The 15137-nt window shown below is 56.0% G+C and overlaps 8 protein-coding genes across 8 annotated transcripts, besides 6 other annotated features; 3 read left to right on the forward strand and 5 right to left on the reverse strand.

Moving 5' to 3' along the window:
* Positions 1–294: 294 nt before the first annotated feature.
* EKO05_0010799 (uncharacterized protein) lies at positions 295–770 on the forward strand (the record flags this gene model as incomplete). Its single annotated transcript, XM_038943531.1, has 2 exons — positions 295–521; positions 608–770. 2 exons carry the CDS (start codon positions 295–297, stop codon positions 768–770), a joined length of 390 nt encoding a protein of 129 aa, XP_038793739.1.
* An 88-nt stretch (positions 771–858) lies between these two features.
* On the reverse strand, positions 859–2144 carry EKO05_0010800 (Chitinase; the record flags this gene model as incomplete). Its single annotated transcript, XM_038943679.1, has 2 exons — positions 859–1764; positions 1812–2144. 2 exons carry the CDS (start codon positions 2142–2144, stop codon positions 859–861), a joined length of 1239 nt encoding a protein of 412 aa, XP_038793740.1.
* A 401-nt stretch (positions 2145–2545) lies between these two features.
* EKO05_0010801 (Cyclin-dependent kinase) lies at positions 2546–3661 on the reverse strand (the record flags this gene model as incomplete). Its single annotated transcript, XM_038943534.1, has 4 exons — positions 2546–2780; positions 2830–2993; positions 3043–3557; positions 3625–3661. 4 exons carry the CDS (start codon positions 3659–3661, stop codon positions 2546–2548), a joined length of 951 nt encoding a protein of 316 aa, XP_038793741.1.
* Positions 3326–3360: a tandem repeat.
* A 403-nt stretch (positions 3662–4064) lies between the features above and the next one.
* EKO05_0010802 (uncharacterized protein) lies at positions 4065–5272 on the forward strand (the record flags this gene model as incomplete). Its single annotated transcript, XM_038943565.1, has 2 exons — positions 4065–4341; positions 4491–5272. 2 exons carry the CDS (start codon positions 4065–4067, stop codon positions 5270–5272), a joined length of 1059 nt encoding a protein of 352 aa, XP_038793742.1.
* Positions 5006–5037: a tandem repeat.
* Positions 5273–5828: 556 nt separating the features above from the next.
* Positions 5829–8052, reverse strand: EKO05_0010803 (translation termination factor GTPase eRF3; the record flags this gene model as incomplete). Its single annotated transcript, XM_038943613.1, has 2 exons — positions 5829–5892; positions 5945–8052. The coding sequence occupies 2 exons, from the start codon at positions 8050–8052 to the stop codon at positions 5829–5831; spliced, it is 2172 nt and encodes a 723-aa protein (XP_038793743.1).
* Positions 7642–7674: a tandem repeat.
* Positions 7780–7815: a tandem repeat.
* A 451-nt stretch (positions 8053–8503) lies between the features above and the next one.
* Positions 8504–10791, forward strand: EKO05_0010804 (Ran-specific GTPase-activating protein 30; the record flags this gene model as incomplete). The annotated part of the gene is made up of 3 exons (XM_038943473.1): positions 8504–8524; positions 8610–8765; positions 8818–10791. The coding sequence occupies 3 exons, from the start codon at positions 8504–8506 to the stop codon at positions 10789–10791; spliced, it is 2151 nt and encodes a 716-aa protein (XP_038793744.1).
* Positions 10491–10524: a tandem repeat.
* Positions 10792–11113: 322 nt separating the features above from the next.
* EKO05_0010805 (uncharacterized protein) lies at positions 11114–12527 on the reverse strand (the record flags this gene model as incomplete). The annotated part of the gene is made up of 3 exons (XM_038943460.2): positions 11114–11490; positions 11546–12281; positions 12336–12527. The coding sequence occupies 3 exons, from the start codon at positions 12525–12527 to the stop codon at positions 11114–11116; spliced, it is 1305 nt and encodes a 434-aa protein (XP_038793745.2).
* A 397-nt stretch (positions 12528–12924) lies between these two features.
* EKO05_0010806 (rRNA accumulation- protein) lies at positions 12925–13557 on the reverse strand (the record flags this gene model as incomplete). Its single annotated transcript, XM_059637850.1, has 2 exons — positions 12925–13475; positions 13524–13557. 2 exons carry the CDS (start codon positions 13555–13557, stop codon positions 12925–12927), a joined length of 585 nt encoding a protein of 194 aa, XP_059493833.1.
* Positions 13026–13068: a tandem repeat.
* Positions 13558–15137: the final 1580 nt, after the last annotated feature.

The raw sequence follows: 15137 nt of genomic DNA on the forward strand, positions 1-15137 counted from the left end.
AGACCAGAGTGCCGTCTGTGTGTAGGCATGCGTGGATAGATAGTGGATAGGTGGTGTACACTGTAATGATCGAGTGCCACGTGGGCAGCGAAGTTGGGGCAAGGGGAAAAGCGGACGCGGACCGTCTGCCCCACATTTGCGCTCTTGCGCAGGAACCGACGTCCATGGCGCCATAGACCAGCACGCTCCCCAACCAACCGCTAATCGCTCTACAAGTCGTCTCAAGACACAGCGCCTCCGGGTGAATTCCACATCATCCCCCCCACGTTCCAATCAAGCAAGCTCCTCTGCGAGATGCCGATCCAGGATCACTTCCAGCTCCCCAGCTCCGCGCAGGAACTGCCGCTGCCCGAAGACGACGCAGCGGCCGCGCTGTTCCTGTGCTTCATCTCCTCGACAGACCCGGCGACGGGGCAATCGTGGTGCCCCGACGTGCGGGCTGCTCTGCCGCGGCTGGAGCGTGCGTTTGGGAGGGACGAGGCGCCCAAGCTGGCGTATGTGCATGTTGGACAACGACCAGAGTGAGTTTGAGTTTGAGTTTTTTTCGTCTTGCGTCTTCTCCTGGAGAGTGTACTGTATGTCTTGAGCGACGCTTATGCAGTGCTAGGTGGAAGGATCTGGGGAACGTGTACAGGACGAAGTGGCATGTCAAGGCTGTGCCGCAGTTGGTGCGGTATCAGCGTGTTGATGGTGAGGTAAAGGAGACGGGGAGATTGGTCGAGGCCGAGGTTGTCGACGAGAACAAGCTCCTTGGTCTAGTTAGTGAGTGAAACGAAGAGAGCAGAAGGTGATATTGAGAAGTGCATGTGAAGGATATGGAAAGATAGGCAACGCTGAGCAGTACCCAATCACCTCCCGTCACTGCGGATACTGCTCGAACAAGAATCCGGCTGCCATCTCCACGTTCCCGTCTGTTGCATTCAGCGCGGCAAGCGCCTCCTGTCTTGCAAACCCCAGTACCACCAACTTCTGCACCTCCTCTTCCGGCCAGGTTGCCCTTGCTTGCGGCAACCTCGTCACCATCTGCCTGATCTGCTCGGCCGTGATGCCAAGCGGCGGTCTGCTCGTCTGCGCATGGCTTGGCTTCTCCGTCCTCAAGATCCTCCCCAGCGCGGCGACCCATCCAGCCTGCACTGTCTCGGTGTTCAGCTCGAGTTCAGACACATGCACGACATCTTCCTCATGGTCGCCGGAATTGAAGTACTCCCAGCCCATGACGCCGCCAAAGCCGTTGCCGACCTCTTTGTACTTCTCTCTCAACACGGCGCATACGTCTCGGAGTTTTTTAACCGGCACGTGGCCGGCTCCATTGCCAGGATTCGTGACAACGCCGAGGACCACTCTCTCCGGCTTCCATCCTGCGGCGACAATGGCGTCGTACCATGCTGAAGTTCCAGCGTCGCCCCACCCGCAGTAGAACTGCGTGTTGTACCACGCAATCTCTCGTCCGTACACACTGCACTCTAGTTCTGGGTATGAGAAGCCACTGAGATGTGGTAGGGTGGGGTGCAGAGGGTTCGGGCTTGGGCCACTTGCCAGCATGGGACGGGGCGGGCGTAGATGCGGTGCGATGTTGGGGTCGGGAATGAGTGCCGTAGCCACAGGTGCCAGCGTGATGAGGAACTGTGGACCAAAGTCTGCGCGGAGACGGGCAATGAGGCGTGTTGGCGTCGACAGGGGGACTTGCTCTTCGATGTCGAGGTCGAGGCCGTCGAGCTTGTAGATGGAGATGATGGCGTGGAGAGGAATGTAGTGTGCTTCAAACTGCTGGGAATCAGGCCTGCACGAGTCTCCAGGAGGACTATACGCACACTCTCGTCGTCTCCGCCCAGTCGTTCGAACGTCCCCTTTGCTGCCCCACCTAGCATGCCCAGCACCTTCACGCCACTGCCCTGCAGCCAACTGACTTCACCCCATAGCTGGTCGAAGCGCTTGTCGTCGGGACGGTGGTCGTTGAGCGTTATGTTGCCTGGTCCATCGTTCAGGTGTATGGCCGCGACGATTACGTGCGTGACCCCGGTGTTGTTGGTCAGTAGTGGGAGCAGCGAGTTGCAGTTTCCCTGTGGGTCGTGGATTGTTTGGTGGTATACGATCAAGCGGGGTCCTGTCGATGGCGGGAGCAGCTTCGGAGAGGATGAAGTCATGGCTCGACCCGCATCGCACGAAGAGAGAGGGAGACGTCTACGACGGCGTCTATCGCGGACGGGCCGTTCCTGCCCAACGCAGGGCTGAAGTGGGGCCCTACGTCATGCTAAAGCAACACCACCGGCGCTCCAAAACCCACACATGCAAAGTCACTGCAAGTAAAGGAGACGCGTGTAGCTGAAAGCTGCTTCTGATCCGGAACTTCATCAATACCATCTAGTAACCTGTCATGACCATAACGCCGGCGCTGCTCTTTCAGCAGCGCTACCCTTCCTATTCAAAACAAAGCGCGACATGATGCCTCCACAGTCGTGCGCAAGGTAGACTGCTCCTGCCAACGCCGAGTATGCTTCCATCAAAGTCCATTACAGTCGTAGCTCCTCCGGGCACGTCGGGCAACTCAGTGGTAGCCGTTCGAGTACCCAGTGAAGTAGGGGTGGAGAACGCATTGCTTCGCCGAGATGCGGCCGGCGGGATCGTAGACCAGCAGTGCGTCGAGCAGATCGAGACCTACATCGTCGAGAGTGGTAACGATGGAGGCAATGTCTGTGCGGTTCCACTTGGGGAACGAGGGCTTGAAGTCGGGGAAGGATGTGACGCCGGGCCAGTCCTGCTCGCTGGGTGTGCCGAGAATGCTTTGCAGTGTTAGAGCGTGCGCGCTGTGCGAGGAAAGACAAAGCTTACCGGAAGATCTTGAAGATCTCGTCAATCTCCGAGTCGCCCGGGAACAAGGGCTTGCGCGTGCACATTTCGGCGAAGATGCAGCCAACAGACCACATGTCCACGCCAGTCGAGTACTGTCGTCCACCGAGGAGAATCTCCGGCGAGCGGTACCAGAGCGTCACGACCTAGTCCATGTCAGTTGCAGACCCTCTCCCGTCCCTGTGCTGTTCGTACCTCGTGGGTATATGTCCTCAGCGGCACACCGAAGGCGCGGGCAAGACCGAAGTCTGCCAGCTTGAGGTTGCACTCCTTGTTGATCAGCAAGTTCTGCGGCTTGAGATCACGGTGCAGGACGCGGTGGGCATGGCAGTAACGCACGCCCTCGCACAACTGCATCATGAACTTCTTGACCATGTCTGGGCCCATGGTCAGCTTCTGGCCCGCCAGTCCAGAGCCCTCCGGCAGGGCCTTGCCGCGTCCACCCTCGCTGACGGGCAGCGCCTCCATGTACTTCTTCAGGTCGAGGTCGAGGAACTCGAAGACGAGGTAGAGCTTGTGGCCGTCGGCGTGCACGATGTTGAGCAGGCGCACGATGTTGGGGTCGTTCATCTCCTTGAGCAGCGAGATTTCGCGGATGGCGGTCGAGGGCACGCCCTCATCTTCAGCCTCGAGGCGGATCTTCTTGAGCGCGACGATGCGCTGGTCCTTGGTCGTGAGGTCGCGGGCCTTGTAGACAACTCCGTAAGTTCCTGCGCGTCGTCAGTCGTCGTCCACGCCGGAATGCAGGCAAAGACACTGCTGCAGGCGGCTGCTTACCCTCTCCCACCTTCTCCAGCTTCTGGTAGTTCTCCATGGTAACGGTGACGCGCAGAGGCTTTCGGACGGTAGGCGGCTGGGCTTGCGAGTGTCGTGTGTCGGTAAGGGTGGGGTTGGAGCAGTCCGCGACCGAGTCGGTAAAGACGTCCAAGTAAAAGACCGGATGTGCCTGCGGGTTACTAAGTCGTGCGCGGGCGTTTACAAGGCGGGGACGATGTGCAGATGTTGTGTATGGAAAAAGGAGCGTAAACACACACTTTACCCGTTGCGGCAAGGCGCCACAAGCCACAAACGCGAGCACGGTCAACCCCTGACACTGGCACTTTCGCGTCGCACCCTTTCACGATCCACCACAACAAGCCAGGGTCCTGTTAGCAGCGACCAGCTCTCGCAGTCCTGCTCCTACGAGAAGGAAGTTGCACACATCTCGAGGAGAAGCCATGCAACATCTAGACCCCCATCAGCGGCCTCCAGACAGCATCAAGGATGTCTACAAGAAGTACCAGAAGATGAAGTGGAACGACCTGGACCAGGACCCAGACATTGTAGACCTGCCAGATGACACGCCTACGTCAGCCAAGGACAAGGTTCGCATAGTCGAAGAGTGGAGCAGCGAGGACTTGACCGCTGCTTTTCGGGCATTTAGCGGTCAGGAAAGGCTAATCTACGCTGCGCTACCCTCGACGATACCAGTGTACGAGCACGCCGACATGCCAGGTAAGACATTGACTGACTCGATCTTCACACTCTCACTTCAATTTCTTGCATTTCTGTTCTTTTAAAAGAACCTACACGCCAAAATATCTGCCTTCACCACGTCCAGCCATTTCAAGCCCCACCTCGTCTGCAGTCCTGACGGTAAGCAGGCCTGCACATCATCCCCAATCTCCTCCCTCCTGAGATCCAAGCCCTCCTCTTGTCACGCCTCCTCCACCGCGACCTCTCCAACCCAGCGCATCTCACAAACATCCACACGCACTACAAACTCTCATACCCCCCTCCCACAGCCTCATCCTCAACCCCATCCTTCTTCACCCAGCCACCCACAAGCACATGCTCCATCGCCCACCCCCACGATCCCACGATCCACAAACCCCTCACGACCCCCCAACTCCTCAACAAGAAAATGCGCTGGACCACCCTCGGCGGACAGTACGACTGGACCTCGAAGCACTACCCCCCGACACCTCCCCCGCCCTTCCCACCCGACATCAAGAACCTGCTCGAGCGCATCTGGACACACACGCGCGCCGAAGCCGCAATCGTGAACCTGTACTCGCCCGGCGACACGCTGAGCGTGCACCGCGACGTAGCCGAGCGTGCATCCCGGGGTCTGATCTCCGTATCGTTGGGGTGTGACGCTGTGTTTGTTATCGGCACGTCTCCATCTTCAAATCCAACCCCATCTCCGTCAAACGCCGCGGACAAGATCGTCGCCCTGAGATTGCGCAGCGGCAGCGCCGTGTACATGAGCGGACAGAGCCGGTTCGCATGGCACGGCGTCCCGCAGATTGTGCGGGGCACGTGTCCCGAGTATCTCGCGGACTGGCCTGCCGGGAGCAGCAGCAGTGAAGAAGAGTTTGAAGCGTGGAGGGGGTGGATGGGGGGCAAGAGGGTGAATTTGAACGTGCGACAGATGTGGGAGTGAAGGAATCGAAACTGCTCCATCGATTAACGACCTGGAAAAACATAGTATCGCGCATGTTAGTCGCCTGGTGTTTTGTTTTCTCCTGCTCTTTTGCGCCAGATGGAGAACACTTCAGTCTTCAGTCGCAGCGACACGATGTGACGTGACGTCACTGCGTCCAGCGTGAGGGAGATGGTGGACAGCTGAGCTGGTACAAGCGCCATGGACGGTTGTTAGCACCTGCCCCTTCTCCAGGGCATCAACAACAAACCTTTCCACCAAAGCAGTCCTGCCTTCCCAAAGCGGAAAGAAAGTAGATTAAGGTTGCCGTGCATCGCGGCGCTAAAAGGCTTGTCTCAGACGTCTGTTACCGCGGGAGATAGCGGTGTGCCTAACCCTCACCATCAAGGATTTGCCAGACATGTGACGACAGAAAAGGGAGAGAGGGGAGGTGCAGTGTTCAAGATATGCGATTTCACTTTTAGTCTATGGCGTAATCTGTCGTTGACGTGTGTGTTCTCTAGATTGCTTCCCAGCAGCTCATGTCTGTTCAGAGGACGAATGCGCTCGCAGCCATTTAAGCGGCGGCGTCGGTGATGAGCTTGGTGATCTTGCCAATGGCGATGGTCTGACCTTGGTCTCTGCGGGTTTGTTAGTGAATGAACGTCAAGCCTGCATGGGGAAAAAAGGTACCTTAGTGTGAAACGACCAAGCTGGGGGTAGTCCTCGAATCGCTCCACGCAAATGGATCCAGCTGTGCCTGTGACCTCCACCCGCGCAATGATGCTCATGCCCTTGGTAGCAAACCCAGGCGCCTTCTTGCTCTTACGTCCAGTGCCCTTCTCGAGCTTGTGCAGCAGCGCCGAGATGGTGACTTCTTCCTGTGCGGCGTGCACGTGCAGCACGCAGTTGAAACCGGCTGTGAAAATAGACTTGATATCGAGCAGAACGATCTGGGCCTCGAATGTGGAAACGCAGTTGACAGGGCGCTTCGGCGAGCAAAGCACGTAGCCGGGCAGAATGTCCTCCTCTTCGACACCACGGAGACGGATGCGGACTTGGTCACCGCATGTGGCGCCGGGGATTTCGTCTTCCTGCTCACCGTACAGAGCAGAGATGTGGATCAGGTCCTTGTTGGGCATCATGAGGTACTTCTGCTCTTTCTTGATGATTCCGGACTCGATCTTGCCTTCGATCATGGTACCCATATCCTTGTACTTGGCGGCGATGGGCATCATGAAGGGTGCGTTGATCTTGCGCTCCAACGCCTGCATGTCGTCAAGGTACTCCAAGAGCGACGGTCCGTCGTACCAGGGAGCTTTCTCCTTGGGGACGCGGTCCTTGATACCGGTGAAGGTCTGGGCACTAACTGGCATCATGAAGATGTCGGTCTTGGGGTTGTATCCAAGGCCCTTCAGGAACATAACGACCTTGCTGGTGCACTCCTTGAAGCGATCCTCGGACCACTCGACAGTGGGGTCGTCCATCTTGTTCACAACGATGATGAGCTTGTTGACACCCTGTGTCTTGGCCAACATGGCGTGCTCTCGTGTCTGGCCGCCCTTCTCGAACCCTGTCTCGTATTCTCCCTTTCGTGCGGAGATGACGAGGAGACCGACATCTGCTTGTGACGCTCCACCGATCATATTGGGAACATAGGTCTTGTGGCCGGGCGCATCCAGGATGGAGTATCGGCGCTTCTCGGTCTCGAAGAAGCCACGGCCGACCTCGATTGTCTTACCCTGCTGGCGTTCCTCCTTGTTCAAGTCGAGCGCCCACGAGATGTACCAGGTCTCACGACCGGCGTCCTTGGCTTCGCGCTTGTACTTGTCGAGTGTTCGCTCGTCGACCATGCCTGTGGAGATGAGGATACTGCCTCCGAGCGTGGACTTTCCAGCATCGACGTGACCCAGGAAGATGATGTTGACGTGCTCCTTTCCGTAGATCTCGGCGAGTGTAGCTTCGTCGACAACCTCCTCGACCTCCTTCTCGATGTCAGCGGCCTTCTGGATGACCTTGTCCTTTGCTGTGGGCGTAGGGCTGCTGCGTCCGGAAGCTGGTGTTGGCGATGTGCGGCCGGATCCTGCAGGCGAGGTCTTGGTGGGCTCGCCGGTCTTCTCGATGGCCTTTGCAGCAGCGACCTTGGCTCCAGCCTCGGGCGCGGCCTTGTCCACGGCCTCCTTGGCCGATTTCTCAGCGGGCGCTGTGGATCCGAGCGACAGGACTTTTGTGCCGCCAACCTTTTCAGTCTTGGGCGCGGCGATGTCTGCGCCAATGGAGAGGACCTTGGGCTTGGGCGCATCGCCACCGATGGAGAGAACCTTGGGCTTGGGCTCAGCAGCGGGGGCCGCCTGGTCGACCTCGCCGCGCTTTGCGATCTTCACAGGTGCCTGCTGCTGCGCCTGCTGGAAGCTCTGCTGCTGGTATCCTCCGTACTGCTGACCCTGTCCGTATGCCCCCTGCTGGCCGTAGTTGGGGTAGCCGCCCTGTTGCTGCCCTTGCCCCTGGCCGTAGTTGGGGTATCCACCCTGCTGCTGCTGCTGCTGCTGCTGCTGCTGCTGCTGGTAGCCGCCGTACTGGCCGCCGTACTGCTGGTTGTAGCCTCCGTATTGCTGGTACTGTCCGTAGCCCTGCTGCTGGTACTGGTTGTAGGCCTGGCCGGGGACGAAGGCCGATGCGCCCGGTGTGAAGGATGCGGCGCCGGGGACGAAGGCCTGGGGCTGCTGCTGGCTGTTGTTGAGGTTGATGCCGCCCGTCTGCTGTGCGAGCCTCTCCTCCTCGTCTTCCCAGTTGTCGGCCATGGTGTGTGCGGGGCTGCTGTGCGCTCGTTAGGCGAGTTCGGAGACGTTTGTGTGTGCGATGGGTTCCGAGTGCGCGCGTACAGATGTCGCAGGCCCTAAAGAGTGACTGGACGTCTTATGTAAACGGCCGCTGGGAGCGTGGTCGCTGGCGAAAAGTAGAATTGTGCGGGCCGCCGCTGCCCATCCCATCTTAGGTGGCGGGGCACTTCACCCACCAAAGAATCGCTGCCTGACGCACGAGCGGTGATTGGCCAGGGTCCCCAGCAAACAGTCAACACGACTCACCGCGAGACCAGCTCCAACGTCACTCGGCCTCCTCTCCCCCAGCCTGGCTTGTTTGCTGTTCTCTGTTTGTGCGGCGCCTTCTTTTCCGTGCAATGACGTCGCTCGTCCTTTCCCCGTGAGCATTCGCCTGCTTTCCACACAAGCAAGTCAGCCTTGAAGCCACAACATGGACGCGTTGCTAGCAAAGGTGAGTCTTGTTGACTCCGTGTACAGTCACAGGCTGTCGTAAGCGCTTGCACTACGCCGTGTGGCCTGGGCTGACAACACGCCAGGTCACCCAACAGGCCATGAGCTATGCTATTCGCAGTGGCATAGCCATCACCAGTACCTATGCAATCAAACAATGCGGCCGACTAATGAAAACGGTCGATGGCCAAGAGAAGCAAGAGCTCGCAGCTTTACAGTCACGGCTCGACTCGAAAATCAAGGTAGAGGCTTTGTCACTGTGCCGGCGCCCTAGCTAACCCTTGCCCTGAACAGATTATATCGCCAGCAATAGACATGATCGAGCTGATCTCGGCACGTGGAAACACAACGCTTGAATCAGCAGTGACATTGACCAAGTCTCTGAGATGGGACATTCAATCCCTCGGCAGCCGCGTGGAAAAGGCTGTTGTGGAGGAGCAGCTTTCTAGGAGAGGCAGCTCAAGAGCAAAGTCACGCGCGCAGAATGACATTGAGCTGAGATTCATCATCGCAGAGATGAAGCAACTGCTAGCCCGCATCGAAGACGCAGTACCCCTCATCAACCTTGCCATCACAACGTCAGGAGTAAGCTTGTCCACCAATCTGCCCCCAACTGTCTCTCCTTCGAGGCTGCTGCAGGCCAGCACCTTCCTCACTGCTGGAGATTCGCACTACTGTATGTCGAAACCCAGGGCACAGCAGATTGGGCCGACGTTCACGCTCTCAATGTATATGTTGTTCTCAGGCTATGCTGTGCCAACTCACGAAGAGCTGCTTCGCGAACGCGAGACAACATGGAAGGAGGTCATGCACAAGGCTCGAGTGACGCTGCTGAGGGTACCGCTAGAGAACGTCTATGACTATCCAGTCCCATTCGGCACACGGACTAGTAAGGCTGATGAAGGTAACCATCGCCACATCCCGTCCGAGAGTGCGCTACATGAGTTTGCGTACCAACTTCTCATTGTCGAAGATCTGGATGACGGCCGTTTACACACGTTCGAAGACGATGAGCCTCAGCCTGGGCCATATGACGGCGTTGACCAAGCAGGCGTTCGAGAAATCATTCCCATTCACGAAATCTCAAAGATCTTCTACGCCGATACGGGCAAAATCTTGAACATCGGCGGTGATGGTGAAGCAAACAACCCAATACTGTTGCTGAAGCGAGACGTGAACGCGCCGCCTCCGCGCCGGATGATGGAACATGAGCCTGTAGACACAGGGTACCAGTCAGACGACTCGCACACAGTAGGCGAAGACGACCTAGACCAGTCTGAGCTGGATGCACAGTTTCGACGTGAGTCGACCGCTGAAGTCGCAGAGGAAGAGGCAGTGCAGGACGAACCCCCAACTTATCCATGGCGCCTACCACCAACACTCGATCTGGAGTGGATGGCATTCGAGGTGTATCAAGAAGAGGTCGACTCGGAATCCGACTTCGACGACGACACAGAAGAGACAGCGTTGGACACATCAACATCCTCAGCCACCGCGGCAGACCCAAGTCGCTCGCGCTCAGAGTCACCCGGTCTCCTCTCGAGTCTTTCCAACCTCAACCTTCAGCCCTCGACACCCCCCACACAATCCGGACAAGTCGTTCCCTCGCCCGACAAAGCCGCCATCCCAACCCACCAGACCTCAACCCCTCCAACAACGCTCCCACCCATCAAAACCTCCCTATCCATGCTCGAAATGCTAATCCGCCTCACCGCCCTCCAACAATTCCAGCAATCCTCCCACCTCGCCATCTCCGACGAGTTCCTAACCTTCTTCCTAAGCGAAAGCAGCACAGTCGGCAGCGGCGGCGACTCTGAGCTGCGACGGCGCGCAAGGCGAGAAGCACGAGCACGAGTAGGATTCGACCCGTACGACGAAAGCCCAATCAAGCGCCGTGGCGAAGCCTACCAAGCCCAGGCACGACACAACGAGCGCGAAGGCTTCGACGAAGCGGACCATACACCCTACACCAACCGCAGCAGCAGTAGCAGCAGCGCGCAGTACGATTACGTCGGCTACCCGACCAACAGCCGCTCCGGGGCCAGCACACCGCTCTCGCGCGCCGGGACCCCGAACCCGCCGTCTTCCGGCGCGAGGAGTCGGTCCACCGTCGATGTGTCGAGCTTGAGTCGTCCCAGCCAGGCCGCTGCGTCGAGTCCTAGTCCGCTGCTGAGGAGGGCTACGACGCAGACGGGGCTGGATAGGGGTCTGCGGTTTAGACAACCCAGGTTTCCTCCACCGCTGCCGCAGACGCCGCCGGGGAGTTGAGAGAGGAAGGGAGATGGTGAGATGAGATGATGAGAGGTTGTGCAGCATTTCAGCGCAGTGGTGGTGCTTTTTCCCCCACTCGAACTTCGATAGTAGCGCAGCGTAGCATAGCACACCACGGTACAGTGGGCAGACGAGTACTTTGTAGAATGTATCTTCCAATTCGATACTCACGCCTACCTTCCCCCGCCTTCTCCTCCCCATCCAGTTCCACAGAACCACACCAAACACGACGAAAAAACAACAACCGCAAGAACCAACCGCTCGAGCAAACGCCATGAAATCCCAAACGACAAGTTCATAGCGCCGAAAGGAACTTCACTCACTCCCAGTCGTCATCCTCGCTCTCCTCGGCAACAGCCTGCTTCTTGTCCACCTCGTCGGCCTTGGTCCGCGGACTCCCCGGCGCGCGGCTGGGCGCACGGCTCGTGGCGCCGCTGACGAGGTCGTACGAGGCGTCGCTGTCGGCCACGCTCTTCTCGTCGTGCGAGCGGCGGGGCTGTGCGGGCTTGAGGGTGTCTGGTTCCGCCGCGGCGTCGGGCTTGATGGTGGTCTGGCTCTTGGCGAGGTCGGGCGTGGATGGAGACTTGGGCGTGGTCGAGGCGGGGGCCGTGGGTGATTTGGTGGTGGGTGCGGCGGAGTCGTCTTCATCCGAGTCTGAGGACCAGTCTACTTCTTCTTCGTCGGCGGGCGTGGAGGCTGTGGGGTTCGTTAGTGGGATGGCTGTGGTTTGGGAGTTTGGGGAAGTCGGTACCCTTCAGCATTTCCCTCCTCCGCTGCTCCTCGCTCTCGATGATATGGCGGAGGAAGTAGTATCGGCACCAGAATGTGGCGTAGTCGACTCTCTCAGGGACAACCTTCTCCATGGCATTCCTGAGTTCTTCGTGCTTGTCCAGATCCTTTGCGATTGCGTCGGTCTTCTTCTCAGCGTCGAAGTCCTTCTTCCACGCCTCCCACTGCGGCGATGCCGGGTCTTTGAGGAAGGAATCGAGAGTGGAGTGAATGACGTGCAGCTGTGCATCGAATCGTGTCGCATGCACAACCTTCCGGCCACTGCTGTCTTTCGACTCGAACAGGACTGCGCCGTCCTTTTCGGCCTGCGAGCCGGATGCTGGGGGTGCGATGCTGACGGCGTCGCTCAAGAAGTTGCGGATGTTGGAGCCGAACTTGAGCAGCGCCTCGTCGGCAGCGTCTTCTGCCTTCTGGAGGTCCTTGAGGCGCTTGGCGGCGTTGGAGCGGAACAGTGAGAGGATGCCCTCAGCTTCCTTGACGATGTCGGCGGTGAGCGACTCGGGGCGGTCCGGGTGAGGGGTCATGTCTTCCTTGTCTGCCCGCTGCTCTGACGCTGCATCCTCTGATGCCGAGGCGGGCTCGTCGTTGGCCTGTACGGAGAGGTTGCGTGCATGGCTGATGAGGGTGGAAACGCCGGCAGTTGCTTCCTTGCTGGTGGAAGCATATTGCTTGCTTGCTGTGTCGTAGTACTGCTCGCCCTATCACCGCAGTGTGAGCTTGGACACGTGTTGTAGTAGGTCGCGCACACTGACCTGCTTTTTCGCCGTCTGCCAGAACCCGCCTAAGCGTGCTGCCCACGGACTGCTCGATATGGCCTTGTAGGCTTCCTGGACCTCGGTATTGAAGTTGTTGGGCTGCGCACTGGAACTGCTCTCGCCCGTCTGCGGCTTGCGCTCGTCTTGGGGGTAGCTCTCCTCTTGAATGTGGTCGTAGGCAGAGTCCATACTGTGCGTAGCTGGTCAGGCGTTTGGGTGGTGGTGCGAGAGCTAAACACGGGCGTGAGGTCCCGCATTGATGGTGGACCCTGCATGCTGCTCCGCAACCAGCTCTTAGCGCAATGAGGTAGACACAGTGACACACCTGTATCAGACACACACACATTACACAAGACACTAATACAACGGCACGCTCAACGTTTCTTAGAAGAAGTCATGCTTTTCATTACTCGAAAACGGAGCATTTTGGTCTCTCGACACCAGTCGGGTTCGCACAAGTACGCAGCTCTTGCTCAAGTCATCGCGGGTGCTGCTTGTTCCCCCGAGCGCCATGCATTCAACGAGGCGTGTTCATAGGGTCAACCTCGGCCTATAGTACCTGAATCTTTTACATGGGCGATCGAGCTCACCTCCTCTTCTTGCCGACCACCTTCTCAAACCCATCATCATCTATCTCCGGCTCAGGCTTGGGCTCCTTCGGTCTCGCAGGCACCAACGCGGGCGCGTCATCCATATCGACATCGCCATCCTCGTCACTCTCCTCATCCACGCTATCCCAGTCCGCCTCTTGATTGCTCTCCCTCACATTGACATCCCCTGTGGCAACCTCTTTGCCATTTCTTGCCTCCCACTTCTTGTGCAGTGCGTCGATCGTTGCTGTATTCCCCTCGCCGACCTCCTTCCTTATCGCCATGATGTCCTTTGCAACTGCTACTTCTGTCTCGTCTTCGACCCGGCAGCCGTACTCGTCTTCGAGGATTTGGAGAAGCATCACTTCAACGTCTTCGGCGTCGGTCAAAGGTTCGTTAGTGAAGAGTTCACTGATTTGGCCAGCGAGCCAGTCGCGCTTCTCTGACGAGTCGGGGCCGCCCCATTGATTTTTAACGGCGACGGTGAGCGTGGACCAGTTGAAGAGGACATGCCAAATGCCGAGGTCGAATTTGTCCTGGAGCTGTGCTGCGATTGTGTCAGAAGTAATTCACGTATATGCGCGACATTTCTAACCAGGTATCGCTGTTATAGTTGCCGGCGCAGACATTTTCTACGTGTTGTATGGGGAATCTGGTGAGTTCAGAATTTCTCAGCGCCGCTGCATCATAAAAGTTCATGGAGGGGGGAGGGGGATTTAGCAGTCTCTTATCGATAAGCTAGCCCTCCTTTCATGTTTCGGGATAAATGGCGGATAAGCCCGGGCCACCCACCAAAATCACAATAGCAATTCCCTTAACAACACTATAAAAACAGATTAATTACAGCACAACTATACAGTATTTTTAGCTAAAATTTAGTTGCTCTGCCACATATAACATCCTGGCATTTAATTAAGCACCTAGGGTATTTTTTTATAGTTTTGTTAATCTTTTATAGATCTAAATCTGCCTACACCTTATAAAAACGTGCTATCCTCTTATTTTTTAAGTAACATGTTTGGCAATAAAACTTCTCCTTAAGTAGGGAGACCTAGGTCTCTATAATTAAGAGGTCTAGAGACTTAGAGCACCTAATAATATGCTCCTAGCTGTGTAAATACATATAATTAAGGGTGCTTTTATATATATAAGAGGAGTCCTTGTCTATATATAACGTCTAATCGCTACCCTAATAGAGCAACTTACTCTTAAGCGCAGGGAGGATCTTCTTAATAAACACCCTTAACGTTATCTTGCTATTTAAGTAGTTAGTTTTATACAGTATATACTATACAAAGTTATATCCTAGCACATAAAAGAGATAGAACTTCTTCTCCTTCTTTTAATCCTTAGTATCTTGCTTGTAATGCAGATTATACTGCACGTTCTGTAGCTTATTTCTTTTATCCTTACCTCTCCTTCTTTTAATCTTTCTCTTATACCTAGAGCTAGTTTTCTAGTGTAGCTTATTACACTAGAGTACGTTCTTCTAGTGTTTACTCCTTAGCTAAGCCTGTAGCTATACATTACACTACTGTACTTACTCTTTCTAATACTTAGGTAGGTGCTCCTCCTCCTAAGCTGCTATGTGTTTAGTAATAGGGGCAATCTTATTAACACAGCGCTAGATAGTAATGCGTGAGTAGGCCTCCTTATTATGCTTTGCAATAATACCTACTTCTATCTATATATCCTGCTAAGTCTCTGCCTTCTTCTTAAAAGCATAATTTTCTAGGTAATTAATAATAGCGTGTGTGTTAGCAACTGTAAGCTTATAAGGACTGCCTTAGGAGTTAGGTTAGTTGCTATAATAGCGAGTCTGTGGCTCTTAGGAGTAGCACACTTAGCGGGCAGTAGTCTTAGGGACTTCTAGGGCTTTCTAAATATCTCTATATAAGCAAGGTATATAGTGTATATTACAGAAGTAGAGTATCCCTAGTATAGCAGAGCGTTGTAGGGTGTTTAGGTGTTTCTGGTTCTGTTTGTTAGGATAGTAGATTGGCAGCAGGGTACAGTTAAAATAACGCTAAAAACGCCTATAAACAGTAGAAGGCTTATCTAACACTGTGTACACTAAGTAGTAGAACAAAATAGAGCAAAATACGCCTGTAAACGTGGTATTGATTCAGTATGTTGATGTTGATGATGGGTGGGTGGCCCAGGCTTATCCGCCATTTATCCCGAAACATGAAAGCCCTCCCCTCCCACC

This window comes from Ascochyta rabiei, chromosome 20, assembly GCF_004011695.2.
Source record: "Ascochyta rabiei chromosome 20, complete sequence".
In the NCBI taxonomy this organism is placed as follows: domain Eukaryota; kingdom Fungi; phylum Ascomycota; class Dothideomycetes; order Pleosporales; family Didymellaceae; genus Ascochyta; species Ascochyta rabiei.